The sequence below is a fragment of the Hesperophylax consimilis genome, chromosome 7, assembly GCF_061612785.1.
Source record: "Hesperophylax consimilis isolate HC1 chromosome 7, BYU_Hcon_1.0, whole genome shotgun sequence".
NCBI lineage: Eukaryota > Metazoa > Arthropoda > Insecta > Trichoptera > Limnephilidae > Hesperophylax > Hesperophylax consimilis.
The window spans coordinates 34,418,901-34,435,349 of NC_142842.1; the positions used below are offsets into that span (position 1 = coordinate 34,418,901).

Consider the following 16,449-nt stretch of genomic DNA (forward strand, 5'->3'; position numbering starts at 1 on the left):
TCTTACGCTTATTACAATGACAAAAGTTTACTCATTATCAGGCTTTTCGACATTTTAAAAGGAAGGCTAAAAAACTTTAAATATGTTTTGTAGTATTATATGGTGATAAGTGAAAACTTATTGCCATGGTTTGAAAACTATCTAACGAACCGATTGCAACAAACTCTTATACACTACGATAAAATAAATATGAGTAAAAAAATATCTGTGTCCCACGGGGTAACTCATGATAGTGTACCAGGCCCAATTTTCTTTCTTATATACATCAACACACTGTGTACCATGGATATTAGAGGTAAGATATTATCATTTGCAGATGATACAGTATTAATATTTGAAGATGAGTCATGGCAATCAGTAACTCATGAAACTAATAATGGCCTAATAAAAGTCTTCAAATTGGCTAGACACAAACCTCCTCACACTAAATATCGATAAAACTCAATATGTGACATTTTCTACACGCAAAAATAATGCTTCCAATAACTGTCCTAAACCAATCATCCATTCGTGTTCACTCAATCTAAACAATCATGAAACCTCACCTAATATCCATTGCACACGTTTCACCCTAAAATCGTCGAAGTAAGTTAAATATTTGGGAATAATCATAGACGACCAACTACGCTGCGAGGCTCATATAAATGACACAGTAAAAAGACTCCGTAAGCTCTGCCATATATTCTGCTCTCTTAGATCCAACTTAGACTTGGAGATGAAGAAGCGTCAATTTTTTTTCCTTTTCCGTAGCAACATATATTATGGTATTGTGGGATGGGGTGGCTGTGCTGAATCTATTATCAATACAGTTATTAAAGTACAAAAACTAATTTTGAGAATTATATTTAAATGCTAACCTACCCAGTACCCACCCCTCAAACGAACTATTTGCTAAAATTGGGGTAAAGATATTCGCCCGTTATTTACTAAGCCAAGTTTGTGCTTCATACGGAAAAATAACCTGCTGGTTTTTCCACAACATCTAGCACACACCCGCTTTTCATCAAACCTGGGATGCGTGGTCTCTAAACTAGAACCACATTCGCTCAGCGACAATTCTGCTTCAACGCTCGTAAAATATACAATGATTTAACCACCGATATAAAGTCAATTAATTCTATATCCCTTTTTACTATCCGTGTTCAACATTGGTTATTTGAAAGGGGACGAGCCTTTTTTAAGGAATGCGTGAGTTCCTAACACTGTTTTAAAAAAAAGTTGTAACTCTCTTATCACTTATTTAGTTTTATCTTTATTTCTATTTTTAATATGGTATCTATAATGATGTGCATTTTTTAGTTTTTGTTTTACGAAAGCAATTTCGTTTTCCGTCATGTTTTATTGTTATTCTTACATGAATAATGTGCGATTGTCATAATACGGGCATCAGCCTATCAGTGTTAGTTGAGAAAGTCACAAAAATTGTAAATTTTTAATATTTATTTATTAATAAAAAAATGTTACTTACATATTTCGCATTGTTACGCCAATGCCTGATTCATAACCACTTAAGATCCATTTTATCTTGTATTATGTGTGTCAGTAGACAGTAATTGTTATCATTACTGCTATCGGCGTATTCGTTCGTCCGTACACTAGAAAGTGTATCAAAGACAGTCATAACATCGTATGTTTGTATTATGTTCAAATACTTACATCATATAAACTAACTTATTCTGTTATCCATTCCTGACGGCACAGCATGTCATTGTTCTTGAACTTTGCAGATTACATTGACTGAAAATAAACTCACGTTATTATTCAAATTTTAACGCTATTTTTTGCGATAACTGTTTACTGATAATAATAAATAATAAGTTTTAAAGATTTAGGGAATTCATTCTCTTGACGAGTCGCCATTCTGAAGGTTGTGTGTCAGTAATACATATCTCCATCATGAGTACCATAATCAGGAAAATCATCACTTCACCCAACACCTACAAGCCTGCGGGACCCTACAGGTTAGTGAATTTGTCTATTACATTGAGCATGTTCTATGTAAGTTCTAAGGTTTGTAAGTTACATTTTCTTTTCCTGTTTAGGTGCATGGCTCGGTTGCTACATGTAACGAACAAGTTCTATAATGTGTGGAGCTAGGAATGTGGAGGGGAACTAGATGGGATAGAGTGATAGAGAATACCTGATAGTTTTTCATATTTCGTCACCAAAGGGGATTCAAAAGCATGTAGATAGGTACTGAATGTATGAAAGTGCCCCGGAGACGATCAATATCAATTATCAAAGGTTACTTCTTTTCAATTTACGCCATTGATGCGATTGACAAGATTGCTTACATTGACGGGAGAATGGTGGTTATTTGGATGAGCGCTTACAATGAGCGCTTACATTGATGGGAGAATTGTGGATATTTGGATTGAGCGCATAGACAAGCGCGATTGACGCAGCGGAATGATCGCGTTTCGCTCAAGATTGACAATCGTTTATTCAATTGCTCTATCTATCGAGCATTTTCGAATTCAGATTCATCGCGGAAACGGTTTTTTCCTCTAGATATTACTTATATCGCGATTGTCCGTAGTTATGGAGGGTAAAATCAAAAGTAATTCACTGTAATCGCACACTGGGTAATGTTTCTGTAGACGTCAGAGGCAGAGCCGGACCTGGGCCAAATGCCGTCTGGCGCTAGTAATAACCTCAAAGGCGCTGTATTATGTGTTAGGTACAGCTCCTTGAATCATTGGCGTACTTGGCAAGTCGGCGCCCGGAGCGGACTGCTCCAATTGCGCCTGCACAGCCCTAGTGAGAAGCATAAATATTTTTGTAATTGGTGTATTCAGTGATAGACGATAGAGTGGTAGATACTCTCAGTATCGCCCTTGTAAAAGACCACTATTCAGAATATAAATGTTGCTTGAAATGCCCTTTTACAAGTTGCGCCCTTGTAAAAGACCACTATTCAGAATATAAAATGTTGCTTGAAATTGTTTTCGCCATGTTTGGTGACCGAATCTAAATGATCAGGTACAATGTACAATAATAGTACCTACCTAAATTAATAGTACTGTACTAGTGTAAACATGTTTTTTTGGTACAATATTTTACATTTCTTTTTACAATTTAGTAATGTTGGCCTCACTGGGTGGCTTACCCGTGCTGAGGCCTGCATTTTATAGCACCAAAAAATATTCACAACACATTTATAGAAAATATTTATAGTGTTGATGAAGAAAAAAATATTAAACATAAGATTAAAATAAATTTAAACTAAAAATTTTGATTTAAAATTAAAGTAAAATAAATGTTAAATGAAATAAAATTTAAGAAAAAAATCGATATATTTATATTATATGTTGTGTGTTTGTGAGTGACGTGTGTTTTATATTGGTTTTGTGTGTTACGTGTAGGTTTAATTATTTCATGTTAAGAAATTTAGGTAATATTGTCTTTTTTGTTCTTTAATCCATTTTGTAATTTTGTGTCTGAATTTATTTTTGTTTTCCTCAATTTTATTTTCAAGTGTTAGACTGTTGAAAGCTTTTAAAGTATGGTATTGGTGTGTCTTTGTCCAAAGCTTGTATTTACCGTCGGAGTTTTAATGTTTTCTTTGTACGCTTGTCTAACTGGTCTGTGAGTGATATTTTGTATATGTTGAAATTTGTTTTTTTGGTCAAAATTGTATTTTAGTAGTGTTTTAACGTATAATTTGCGTGTATATAGTACGTCTCAACTGTTGAATATTTGGTCTGTATCAGTCAGTCTATGTTTTTTTAGTATTACCTTTAAGATCGTTTTCTGTGCGATTTGTAATTAATCGATTGCCGGAAATTGCCCGGAATGTAGTGGTACAAGCGGGAAACTGATCACACACAGAAACCAAAACACTTAATAGGACGGGTTATTTCGGAGAATTTGAACAATTCATCAAATTTCAAGGTTCATTTTCAAGTTCTGTGAAAGATTTTTTCAAGTTCTGTTTTTATTTCAGATTTGTCACGCAACTAGCCTACAATGATATAATAACAGAACTTGAATAAGTCTTTCACAGAACCCGAAAATGAACGTTGAAATTTGATGAATTGTTCAAATTCTCCGAAACAACCCGTCCTTAGTTTTTCGATCAAAGCATTTCGATTATTATTATTTGTAACTTTTGGATCGGATCCTATTAACCTCGTAAGGATATTTTTTTCAAATTTGACAAAAAAACTACGACCTCGGATTAAATTTTGTTGAAAACGAAAGCTCAAATCTATAAAAGTTATACTTCAAAATCGACTCCAAGTGTGACGTAGATTCCACTAGTTCCCGCGTGTAAATATAGTTTCCGGACACCATGTATACAGGATGTTAAGGGACGTACTCGACTGACTTTAGCCAGTGTTTCTTGCTATTATTTCTAGCAAAAATTAAATTTTCGTTCCGCTGATTTTTTTAATTTTTTTTTAATTTTTTTTTTCAAAAACAGTTTTTAAAAAATCTTCCACATGTCGACACTGGCAACTCAGTCGAGTAACCGCCAAACCTCTCACATCGACCCCAGCTGTCCAATTCTGTTTTTTTTCCCAAAAAGTCACCCTGTATAGTGCGGTTCAATCTTTTTTTTATTTTTTTTATTTAAACGCCCATTGGGCTTTTACATACATTGTTATTAGTGTTATTACATTAACTATGTGACATTTAAAAGTTTACGTACATATATAAATAAAATAGTTATTATATCTGTAGTACATAAATGTTTTACAAATAATACAGAATACCATTATGGAGAACAGTTTTTTTTTTTACTTACTTAGAAAAATAAATGGATTGAAATTAATCAGCATTTATAGGGACTTAAAATCATATTCGAATTGTTATTTAAATTACAATATTAATTTGTAAAGTTAAAACATATATATTAAAGTTAAAAAGTCATAAAAGAAAAGAGTGAAAAAACAGAAGCTAAAAAATGGGTTTTTCACTATGGAGTGGATAAGTCATACATTTCAGCAAAGTGTTTATGTAGATTTCGTTTAAGCACTGCTACGGAATCTCTAAATATATCAACAACATTACCAAATTTATTACCAAAATTTTGTATTCGATTTAACGATATGTGCGCTTGATAATTAGATTTGAAATTGTCACAGAAAAAGGTGGAATTTTGTCTCGTATTTTTGGAAGGTACAAATAATTTTATTGTGGCAAGAATTTCAGGGCTGTCGATTCTATAATTAATAATTTTATTTAGTAGAACAAGGTCGGAGATAATTCGCCTATCTGACAGCGTAATCAAATTTAGTTGATGCATGAGTTGGATATAATTTATATTTTGGATTGGAATATTCAGTTTAAAGTTAATAAATCTTAAAAAATTGTGTTGTACCCTTTCAATATTGTTGGAATGTACTTTATAAAACGGGGACCAAATAGGCGAATTATACTCTACTTGACTTCTTACTAAAGATGTGTACAGTGTGTTCAAACATTCTAGTGACTTGAAGTCACATGCGGTTCTACATATAAAACCAAGCATTTTTAGGGCTTTATTTGTGATTTCATTTATATGCGGATTGAATGTTAACTGTTCATCAAATATAACACCCAAGTCCCTGATTTGAGTGACAGCTGTCAATTTTACATTATTAAGCGAATATTCATAAATTGTATGATTTCGTATTTTACAAAAACGAATGACCTGACATTTTTTAATATTAAGAAACAGAGAGTTGATGATGCACCAACGATATAGTTTATTTAAATTAAGTTGCAAAGTATAACAATCGTCTAGACTGCGTATTGTTTTATATATTTTCAAATAATCTGCGAAAAGAAGAACTTCTACATCTTTAAATATGCTAACAATATCATTAATAAATAACAAAAAAAGAATTGGTCCCAGGTGAGACCCCTGAGGGACCCCACTTGTGGCTTCGAAAATGTAAGATTCCACAGATTTTATTTTGACACATAGCTCTCTTTTACTAAGATAACTATCAATCCAACTTAACAGATTACCCTTGATACCCAACATACTTAATTTTTGTACAAGGATATGTCGCCTAACTTTGTCAAAAGCTTTGGAAAAATCAGTATATATTGAATCCACTTGATGCTTCAAGGCAAGAGAATCAGTTATGTAATTTTCGTATATGATCAAGTTACTTAGGGTGGATTTACCTGTGATAAAGCCATGCTGGTTGGGTACAATAATATTATTAATTTGTTTACATATTACATCTAGGACTAACGATTCAAATAGTTTGGGAATAGCGGACAATATACATATTGGTCTGTAGTTTGATATATCGCTTTTATCTCCCTTTTTATGAATAGGCGTAAGATAGCTTTTTTTCCACTGTTTTGGAAAACACCCTGACGACAAAGACTTATTAAATAGTAAAAATAATGGATAAGTCAAACTGCCAACACAACATTTTAAATATATTGGAGGGAAACCATCCGGTCCAGCGGATTTATTAGTATCTAATGCTTTTATAGCCTTTTCTATAGCGTTTATTTCAATAAAACAATGGTTTAGGTTAAGTGATTCTTCAAGTGATATATCATTTGGGATTTCATTATCAGTAATATTATCATCATAAACACTTTTGAATAAATCTGCAAAAAGATTGACAATGCCTTCGGTATCATCCGCACAATTGTTATTCAGATACACTGGACAAACACGAGGTGGTGGACTACTGATGGCATTACTGAATGAAGAAAACATGAAGACAGAACGTTTTTCACAACTAGAAACGGGCGATGAAAATTTATGGGTCAAGGTCACTATTCACGACGTTTGTTTGTTTATTTGTGCGGTTTATATACCACCCAGTTCCAAAACAAGTGTTTACACGACTTTTTTCGAAATGCTAATTAGTAATTTAAACTACCTTGTTCGCAAGAAAATTTTAGTGATTGGTGATTTTAATATCAATTCTTCACAAAATCCACGTGCTGTGAAAACCGAACTCTCGTATGTTATGGAACTATTTCAGCTGAAACAATTTAATATAGTTCTGAACTCAAGTGGTCGTACTTTGGATCTAGTGCTAGGTAATTTTAATATGGTCATAGAAAAATCTGATTTCTGTCTTGTTCCAGAAGACAACCATCATCCCACACTTTTGTCAGAAATTAACCTTAAACATGATAAACCGTTAAAAAATCATCATATACTATCAGAAAATAACTTCCGTGGTTGGAATTTCTACAAGGGAGACTTTGAGAAGCTGTACAGCCAACTGCGTGACCACAATTGGCAGGCTATCTTGGAGATTTCCGATGTTGACGAGGCAGTTAAATGTTTTTACGATATCCTATTCGCGTATTTAGATGAATGCTTCCCAAGAAAAAAAAGGCATCGAAAAGAAAACTATCCTAAATGGTTTTCGCGCGAAATTATTGGGGACATAAAGATGAAGCGCATACATCACCGGCGGTGGAGACAATCAGGTTTGGAAAGTGAACACGAGTTATTTAAAACTTATCGTACTAGAATTAAACGCAATATTTCAATAGCCCACAAAAATTATATTTCGGAGGTAGAGAATAACGTGAAAAACGATCCGAAATCATTCTGGAAATATATTTCTGACAAGAAACGTGACAGAGGTTTCTTAAGTCATGTTAATCTAAATGATAGCACACACAAAGGATCCGACATACCGGAAGCCTTCGCAAAGTATTTTCAATCCGTATATAATTCAAAAAAAGTTGATTTTGAATCTTATGTTCCAAGACAGACTGAATCAACAAAAGCTCAAAATATATCTATTCATAGCGTTGATATTGTAGATTTTGTTTTAGCAGTAAAGAAATTGAAACCAAAAACATCGTATGGTCCTGATTTCATTCCACCCTTTATTATTAAGGGATGTTCTGAACCATTATGTAAGCCACTTCTATATATATTTAATCTTACGGTTAAAAACGGAATTTTTCCTAAATTATGGAAGCTGTCGAAAGTCACCCCTTTACACAAAGATGGCGACAAGTATCAAACAACCAACTACCGTCCTATAGCGATTCTCTCCGCACCTGCTAAACTATTGGAAATAATTATCCATAAATATGTTTATACCAAAGTTGAACCATTCTTGATCGAACAACAACATGGATTTAGACATGGTCGATCAACCACTACAAATTTAATGGTATTTACAGATTACTTGTCGAGAGCACTCGATAACAACGAGCAAGTTGACGCATCTTACCATGACTTTGCAAAGGCTTTCGATAGAGTTGATCACTTAGTGCTTCTAAATAGGCTCGAAGAAATTGGTTTTTCGGAAAACTTATTGAAACTCTTTTGTAACTATTTGAGTGAAAGAGAACAATTCGTGTCCTATGGTGAGTTCAACTCTAATGCATATCCTACAAATTCTGGTGTGCCGCAGGGATCCAATTTAGGACCCCTATTGTTTTTAATTTTTATAAACAATATTCAGGGAAAGATTAAATTCGTCCGTTTTCTACTTTTTGCCGATGACATCAAACTCTTTCTGAGAATAAGATCGATAGAAGACTGTAGAAAGCTCCAGGAAGATATCGATGCAATTATTGACTGGAGTATTGATAACAAACTTGGGTTCAACTTCCAAAAATGTTCAGTGATGTGCTTTACAAGGGCACACAAGACCATATATTTTAATTACAAAATGAAAGATACGTCACTGAAGCACATGGTGACTTGCAAGGACTTGGGAATTGTGTACGACATTCGCTTAACATTTCACGCTCATATTGAAAAGATCTGTAAATCAGCCACTAAGATGTTGGGTTTTGTCATACACAATTCGAAAGACTTGACCAACCTTGCAGTAATAAGGCTGCTTTACTTTAGCTTAGTGCGTAGCATTCTCGAGAATGGATCTCAGGTATGGGGGCCAGAGGACACTGTCTATGTACTAATGGTCGAGAAGATACAAAAAAAGTTTTTACGATACCTCTACATGAGAGAGTTTGGTTATTACCCATGGCTGTTTCCAACAGCATTTATCTCGGGAATGCTGGGTATATGCAGCCTTAGTTCCAGAAGGGATGTTGCATTACTCCTGATGGCGTATAAGCTACTAAACGGTTTAGTATCAATACCAGACATTCTGGCTAAAATAGGATTTTATGTCCCGGATAATTTCGCGCGAGGCCGCCAACACAGGCTTTTGATTCTTCCTAGGTGCAGAACTAACTTACCAATGGTGATGCCCTTGGGAAGAATCACTAGGTTAATTAACTGCCTCGCAGGAAATGTGGATATTTTCCACATGTCCTACAACGTATTTAAACGTGAAATATTATTACTCAATACTTAAAATTGTAAATCTAAATTTGAAACTTTTTTCTTTGTCCCACTTGTAAATGTACCTATTTGTTATTCACTTTTTTGTAAATGTTAATTATCGATATTGCAATGTTCTGGTTCATACTGTTTTTGCAAATAAACAATAAATAAATAAATAATATTTGGTAAACTACAATAATTTTTTCGCTGAGCATTAGAAAAGTTCCACATTTTTTTAACATTATCATGAACCTCCATTTCTATTAAACTAATATAATCATTATAACATTTTTTAGACAATTCTTTGCACTGCTTTCTTATGTTAGTAAACATTATATAATCATCGACGTTTCTAGATTGCTTATATATTCGGTGAGTTTGTTTTTTAGTATAAATCAATTCTTTTAATTCTTTTGAAAACCATGTAGGGTAAAGGGATGCAATAAAATTAACTTTTGGAACATGACGTTCTTTTGAAGTGTTTAGGATTGAATAAAATTGTTGGACTTGATTCACAATATTGTTTTCAACTTCTAGAAATGACCAGTCTATATGGTCAAGATAATCAATTATATTTGGGTAGTCAGCTTTTTTAAAATTGTACGGTGAAGTTTTTAATTTCTGCAATTTTCTAGACTCATTTGTGATAATAATATCTAACGCCGGATGGTGTTGGTCTAAAGGTAACAACAATTCATCCGATTGTTCTACCACTGTCCTTAAGTCACTAGAAAATACTAGGTCAAGCATTCGGTTATAAGAATTATGCACTTTATTTAGCTGTTTTAGTCCTAGGAAAAAAGACATATCAAGCATTTCCTTAGATTTGACACACTGCACTTCTGTTTCGTTAATAATCACTTCATTGTTCTTATCGAAAGACCAGTCAATTTTCGGAAGATTGTAGTCGCCTACAATTATAAATTTGGCTTTAGGATATTTATATTTTAGTGTTTCTACATCCTCGATGTGGTTCTTGTATATTTGCAGATCTGACATTGGTGGAATATAAGTACAAGCGATAATGATTTTTGTGGATGAAATATTTAGCATTACAAACATCTGTTCAACGCTTTTGTGTTTAACTGGCAATTTTTTAGATGAAATGTTTTTAGATATGCACACCATTACACCTCCTCCTTTTGATTTGTTGCTTGTAATGGGGTCACGGTCAAGACGATAGATGTTGTATTTATTGAGACCTAATTCTGATGAATTGATGTCCTCATTTAACCATGTTTCTGTTAATAACAAAATATCATGTGGGAATGTGGGAGAAGTTATTTTGAGATGTTGTAATTTGGTTCTCATTCCGCGAACATTTTGGTAGTACCCAAACAATTTTAGGTGCTGTTTAAGTTTTTTGGCACGTTTTTTATTATTTTTGGAACAGAGTTTATGTACTTAATTGTTATGTTTATTTTCCCATCCGCTTTTCTCGTTTCAAACTCTTTCCAAACATCCGTCATTTGTTTCCTTTGCAGCTCCGTGAGATCTTGTTTAACTTTGATGCCATTTTTCAGTTTATATTTATTTATGATTATTTGCTTAGCTTGATATGAATCTTGGAGTTCTACTTTTATGGGTCTGATCTTGTCAGTTTTTCTTACGCCAAGCCTATATATTTTAGAAATATTTATCTGTAATGTATCATCGATAATTTTTAACGTTGAACATACTTTGTTGTTGTCATCAGATATCCTGTTGGTTTGATTCTCGTCTCTACTTTCAGGTACGTTCAGCAGAATTAGATTTTTCGAACGTAAATTCCTTTCTGTTATCTCGGTAATTGCGTCACATATTTCCATTGAAGTAGATTGAGTAGTTCCAGTTATTGCAGGTTGGTTATTAATAATATTTTTGTATGCGGATAGTTCACCCTCCATAGTCCCCATCTTCACTGCCATCTGTCCCGCGACGCCCAGTAACTCGGTAGTTTTTGGCATTATTTTTGCAAGTTGTTCTTTATTGAACTTATTAGATGAGTCGGTAATTATTAAATGTATTTGGTTAATAATTTCCTGCGCCTTCGCCATACATTGATTAGCATCCATTTTTATTTTAGAGGTTCGTAATATTAAGTTAGGAAGTGAGTGATGACCCTGCACCCTGCACACTCAACTGCGTATCGCGTAGCGAGTTGCAAGTGTTTCTGCGCTGCTTGCACTTACGGGTGATAGTGACCTACTATGATGTCGCACCGCTCACACGCACTGGAATCAGTAATGTCTGATAATATTTTATAGAATTTAGTGAATAACCGATTGATACGTTTGGATCACTACGATTATGGTATAATTATATTTCACAGTGTTTAGAGGGATTTTTATAATGTGATTCACACAACCAATTGTTTAAATGATGCTTATAATAACTATTTTAACTGAAATTCGCAAGACAAATTCAAACGTTACTTGTCACTTTTAATATGTGTATATTATCTTGGAGAAAATCAATTCTCTTTATCATTACATTGATCTAAAATTTAACGTTTTTCTATTAATGTACAATATCTACATCCTAAATACCTACCTATATATTTTTCTTTGACACATGCTCATTTCTCCCACTGTGTTCGACACTAAACAATATTAAACGTTGAGCTCTGGCTTCAAGAATTTTTCACAGTTTTTCTGTATAAAATTTATAGGCCAACGCATTTTTCAACGTGCCGTGTCAATTCAATCGTGGACGAGGAAGCTTCAAAATGTTATAATATTAATACTCCTTTTCAAAACAAGTCTTCAAAGATAAGGTTATCATTCCTCTAAATTTAGATCTCAAAATGTAGAAATTATTTGCATTTTTTTATCTACAAGGTCAATCAAGGGTTAATAAGGTTTTGCAATAAGGTGATTAGTACCTACCTACAGTATTCTTTATTATATCTTTCTTGCAGCTAGTTTACAAATATGTATAGGTAAAAAATTATTTATAGATAAAAAAGTATTGAAACATACTTATGTATGTTATGGATGTGGGTCTGTCTGTGAATTATAATAACTCAAATTTTGTTTGGTGTCATTTTCAAAACTGGAACTGATTGTTTCTGAGAAGCGATACAGTACCAACCTATTATAATATAATATTAAAACAGAAAATTATTTTAATTGTAAATTATTTGAAATGTGTATTTGTTTATTTGTATTTATCAGGGGTAATATTGAAAAATAAAGTTAGATTTTGTGAACAATCACTTTCCTGTCTGCCCTTTTTACATTTTCATCGAAGATAATATGAATCATTGAAGACAATAAGAGCAACTCTAAAACGGAAATTTGAAACAGAATTTAAACCTTTAAATTATTTCAAAAATAAAATAATATTCTGTGATTTTTCACGAGTTTGCGCTAGCGAAATTTCTCCAGATAACGGGGATACCACCTCGATCAAAATGATGATTGAATTATGAATTTCTGTGAAGTAGCTTAATGTGTCTGAGTTTTCGCACCGTTTCTAACGTGATGCCTATGAATTGCAGCACCGCCGTGCTGGCAGACCGCACCCTCTACGTGTCGGGGGTGCTGGGGCTGGACAAGGACTCTGCCAAGCTGGTGGCGGGGGGCGCGGAGCCCGAGGCGCGCAAGGCCCTCTCCAACTTGGGGCACATCCTGGAGGCCGCTGGGAGCAAGTACGAGAACGTCGTGAAGACCACCGTCATGCTTAATGACATTGCCGACTTCGCGGCTGTCAATTCTGTCTACCAAGAATGTAAGCGGATTTTCAATGTAGCATGCAGGATCAATTTTAACGACTTTAGTTTAATTAGAATAAAGAATTCACACTGAATTTAAACCTTTACAGAATAGAAAATGAATTTTAAAAGAAAACATCCCGAGGTTTTGCAATCTGGCGGCGAAATGATTTATTTAAATCCACAACTGTCTTATTTTTAAGCACGGCTTTGAAGCCTTCTGAATAATTTTTGGAAAGTTAAATATTTGTATAGCAAAATGATTTAAATAAATTTACTTCTGCGATAGCCTAAATAAACATGCATCATTTTGTCGCGATGCCGACTGTTAAAGCCCAGCTACACTACTCGCGAAGTTGATCGAAGTTGACCGAATACGATAGTGTGGGCACGAACTTCACTTCGCTTCGGGCAACTTCGCTTCGCTTCGCCCGACTTCCGATTGTTGTCGGTAAATGCGCCCGAGTCAAAGGACTGGACTGAGTTACTCGCGAAGTTGCACGAGTGTGTGGGCACGCACTTCGAACTTCGGCTAACTTCGTCGAAGACTTCGTCGAAGCGTCGAAGCGAGTAGTGTAGCTGACGCTTTAGATTATATTATTAAAAAAATCACTCCGATTAGAGATGTTTTTAATTTATTCAAAATGTTTTGTTATGTCATATAAGAACATTTAGTATAAACAAAAAAGTGTCACACTTAATAACAAAATAGATTTAAATATGAAAAAAAAAAGATAATATAAACAAGAAAATAATTTCCATCAGGGCCTATGTCATTTATGGGGATGCCGTGTGGAGGGTCTTTTTAGTGAAAGGAAGGATAGGATGTTCTAGGTAGGAAAAAGGTATGAGGTGTGCGTAGGAAACTGGAGGTCAGTGTGTCCAGGAGCGACCAACGTATGGGTCCATCCCTCGCACTGCCGTGCAAGGCAATTCAATGGGTCGAGAGTCCGGCTGGAGAAGTCAATCAACCAGCCCCTTCCGTTCCGGCCCGCCACACAGCTGGTGGGCAGACGCATCTGTCGTTAAAACCTGGATAATCCTCACGCCATGAAGCTGGGCACCCCTGCTATGGCAGAGATGTTGATTATGCGATTATTAATGGTTCCCAGTGCGGCGGTATCGTAGCCGCCTCACAAATTCTCACAAAAAACCTGTTGACAGAGCATTGAAAATTATGCCCAAGTGGTTGCACCAGCGGAAGCCATCTAGAGACAGACCGAGTAAGAGGTAGATTGCTTTGAGACTGAGATTGAGACTGATTGCTTAGAGGAATAATGGGGCAGGATGGAGAGGTTCGAGGACTGGAGAAGAATGGCTAGGAATTGAAGCCGGTGGAGATATTTTTTTAGAGGAGGCCAAATTCCGCCCTGAACTAGTATGGTTTGCAATCTCAGCTTCAGGGTAGATTATCATGGTAGAGTCAAAACATCATTCGATTATTTATAAATGTATTGAAAATCTGTATTTTTGAATTATACTCATACATTATTCCCATACTATTAGGATTCAAGTTTGTTTTTTATTTGTTTTGTTTCAACTAACCCTCTTATCTTTACGAGTATTATATCTGAACTTCTGGCGTCGTTAAAAATATTGAAATTGTTTTATGGATTAGGAAATTGTTTTCTACAATTACTATTATTACGAGTATAATAGTTTTTTTTAATCCATAAAATAATAATGATCTTTTATGGCAAGTATGGCCTGCGAGTGTACAGTGCAATGACAAAAAGACTTTTATCAAATAATAGTTAGTTTACCAGCATGCAACATGTGGAATGTTCTCTTTTTAAAAGCATCAACACTCCCAAACAAGGTTTCCAAAGAGGAAGCCGTTGTCGATTACGGTTATTACCATTGATCTGATTGCTATACACCTCGTTTTCAACCTATCGATGTATATATTGTAATTTTACTTACAATACGACACAAATAAATAAACATTAGAGTTTTGCCTGTTGCACCCAACGGGGTAATTAAAACCACAAAAAGCATCACAACAATCGCCACAGCAAACACTACATAACCAACACAGCAACCACGACAATCATAATGACCGCAACAACGATAAAAACCACCACCAATACCACCAAAACTACCACCATCACAACAACCATGACAATAGTCCAGAATTGCTTCCATTGATAAGCTTTCGGTTTCCACTATGTAATACTAGAAGTCGGGATATATTTCAGTGCAGAAGTTCTGAGACTACCATGTGTATTCGTCACTACCCAGAATACTTATGGAGTAAAATAATTATACCGAGTCAGTGGTTGTCTTCAATTTGTTTATAATATATAGTTTGGCGAAATAAATACTGCATAATTTTTACTATTCATATGTAAAAACCTCAAAAAAGAGCGTTTATAAAAAATAAAAATAACCGTGAATGCAATAACCACCATCAAAACCACGACAACAAGAAGCAAAAAACCATAAAAACCACAAAGATAGGGCTTCACATGGCTTCACATGCTACAAATCACAACAAATGGGGCGTTGCGCTTCATGCACATATAAAACCTTTACAAATAACTCAAAATTATATCATCAAAGTTATGTATAATCGGAAAAGAACATTTTCAACAGATGAGTTATACAAAGAATCTAAACTATTCTGTCTCCGTAAACTATTTATTTTGCAAACTATGAAATACATCTATAAAAAATAAAATAAATTCGAAATTAATGAACTCGGAATCAACATTAGAAATAATTGGACCTCGTACTTTCAATCTTTTACCGAAAAATATTCAAGTGATTACTAAAATTCCTCAATATTTAAAAGAGTTAAAATTATGGCTTTTTGATACAGCAGTTGAACATTATTCCAACCATCGACCGCTAAAACATCAACCATTGACAATATATTACATTAAGAGTTTTATTTAATAACAAAGTCTGTGAGACAACCCGGAGAAACAACAGAGACGATATATATGAATGTGAAACATACAAGGAGGGTGTGCCAAGACCGAGTTGTTTGACTGTCCCATCTCTTTGCCTACTAACTCACGTTTGTTATGTTTTGTTACAGTTTTCAAGACGAACTTCCCCGCCAGGTCTTGCTTCCAGGTGGGTAAGCTGCCCCTGGGCGCCATGGTGGAGATCGAGGTGGTGGCCCTCGTGGGAGACGTCAAGACAGTGGCGTGACTAGATGGTCAGGAAGTCACCGACCAATACCATAAATCTCACCTGTGAATGTTCAATACTTTAAGAAATAAAATATATAAAAAACTTTTGCATATACGTAAATTGATTTTGTGTGGATAAATAATAAATTATAGAAAATAAAATAAATATCCAGAGGAAAAATTGTCTTTCCAATGTTTGTGGGCCATTATTTCAAAATACGGAGAGAGGGAAGGCCAATTTATACATATATTTAAAAACATTGAAATGGAAAAATTGCATAATTAATGGAGATTCGATTTGAGTTCTAATTAACAAGAGATGAGATGTTGAACGAATATGCCTAACAAGTATACTCGTGGGAGATTCCATGCTCTTTTTCATACTC

General features: G+C 34.5%; 1 protein-coding gene across 1 annotated transcript; it reads left to right on the forward strand.

Annotated features, from left to right (window-relative positions):
* The first annotated feature begins 1,792 nt into the window (after window positions 1-1,792).
* On the forward strand, window positions 1,793-16,171 carry LOC149422660 (rutC family protein UK114-like). The gene is made up of 3 exons (XM_089633892.1): window positions 1,793-1,961; window positions 12,711-12,940; window positions 15,967-16,171. Exons 1-3 carry the CDS (start codon window positions 1,897-1,899, stop codon window positions 16,080-16,082), a joined length of 411 nt encoding a protein of 136 aa, XP_089490018.1. The 5' UTR covers window positions 1,793-1,896; the 3' UTR covers window positions 16,083-16,171.
* The last annotated feature ends 278 nt before the right edge of the window (window positions 16,172-16,449 follow it).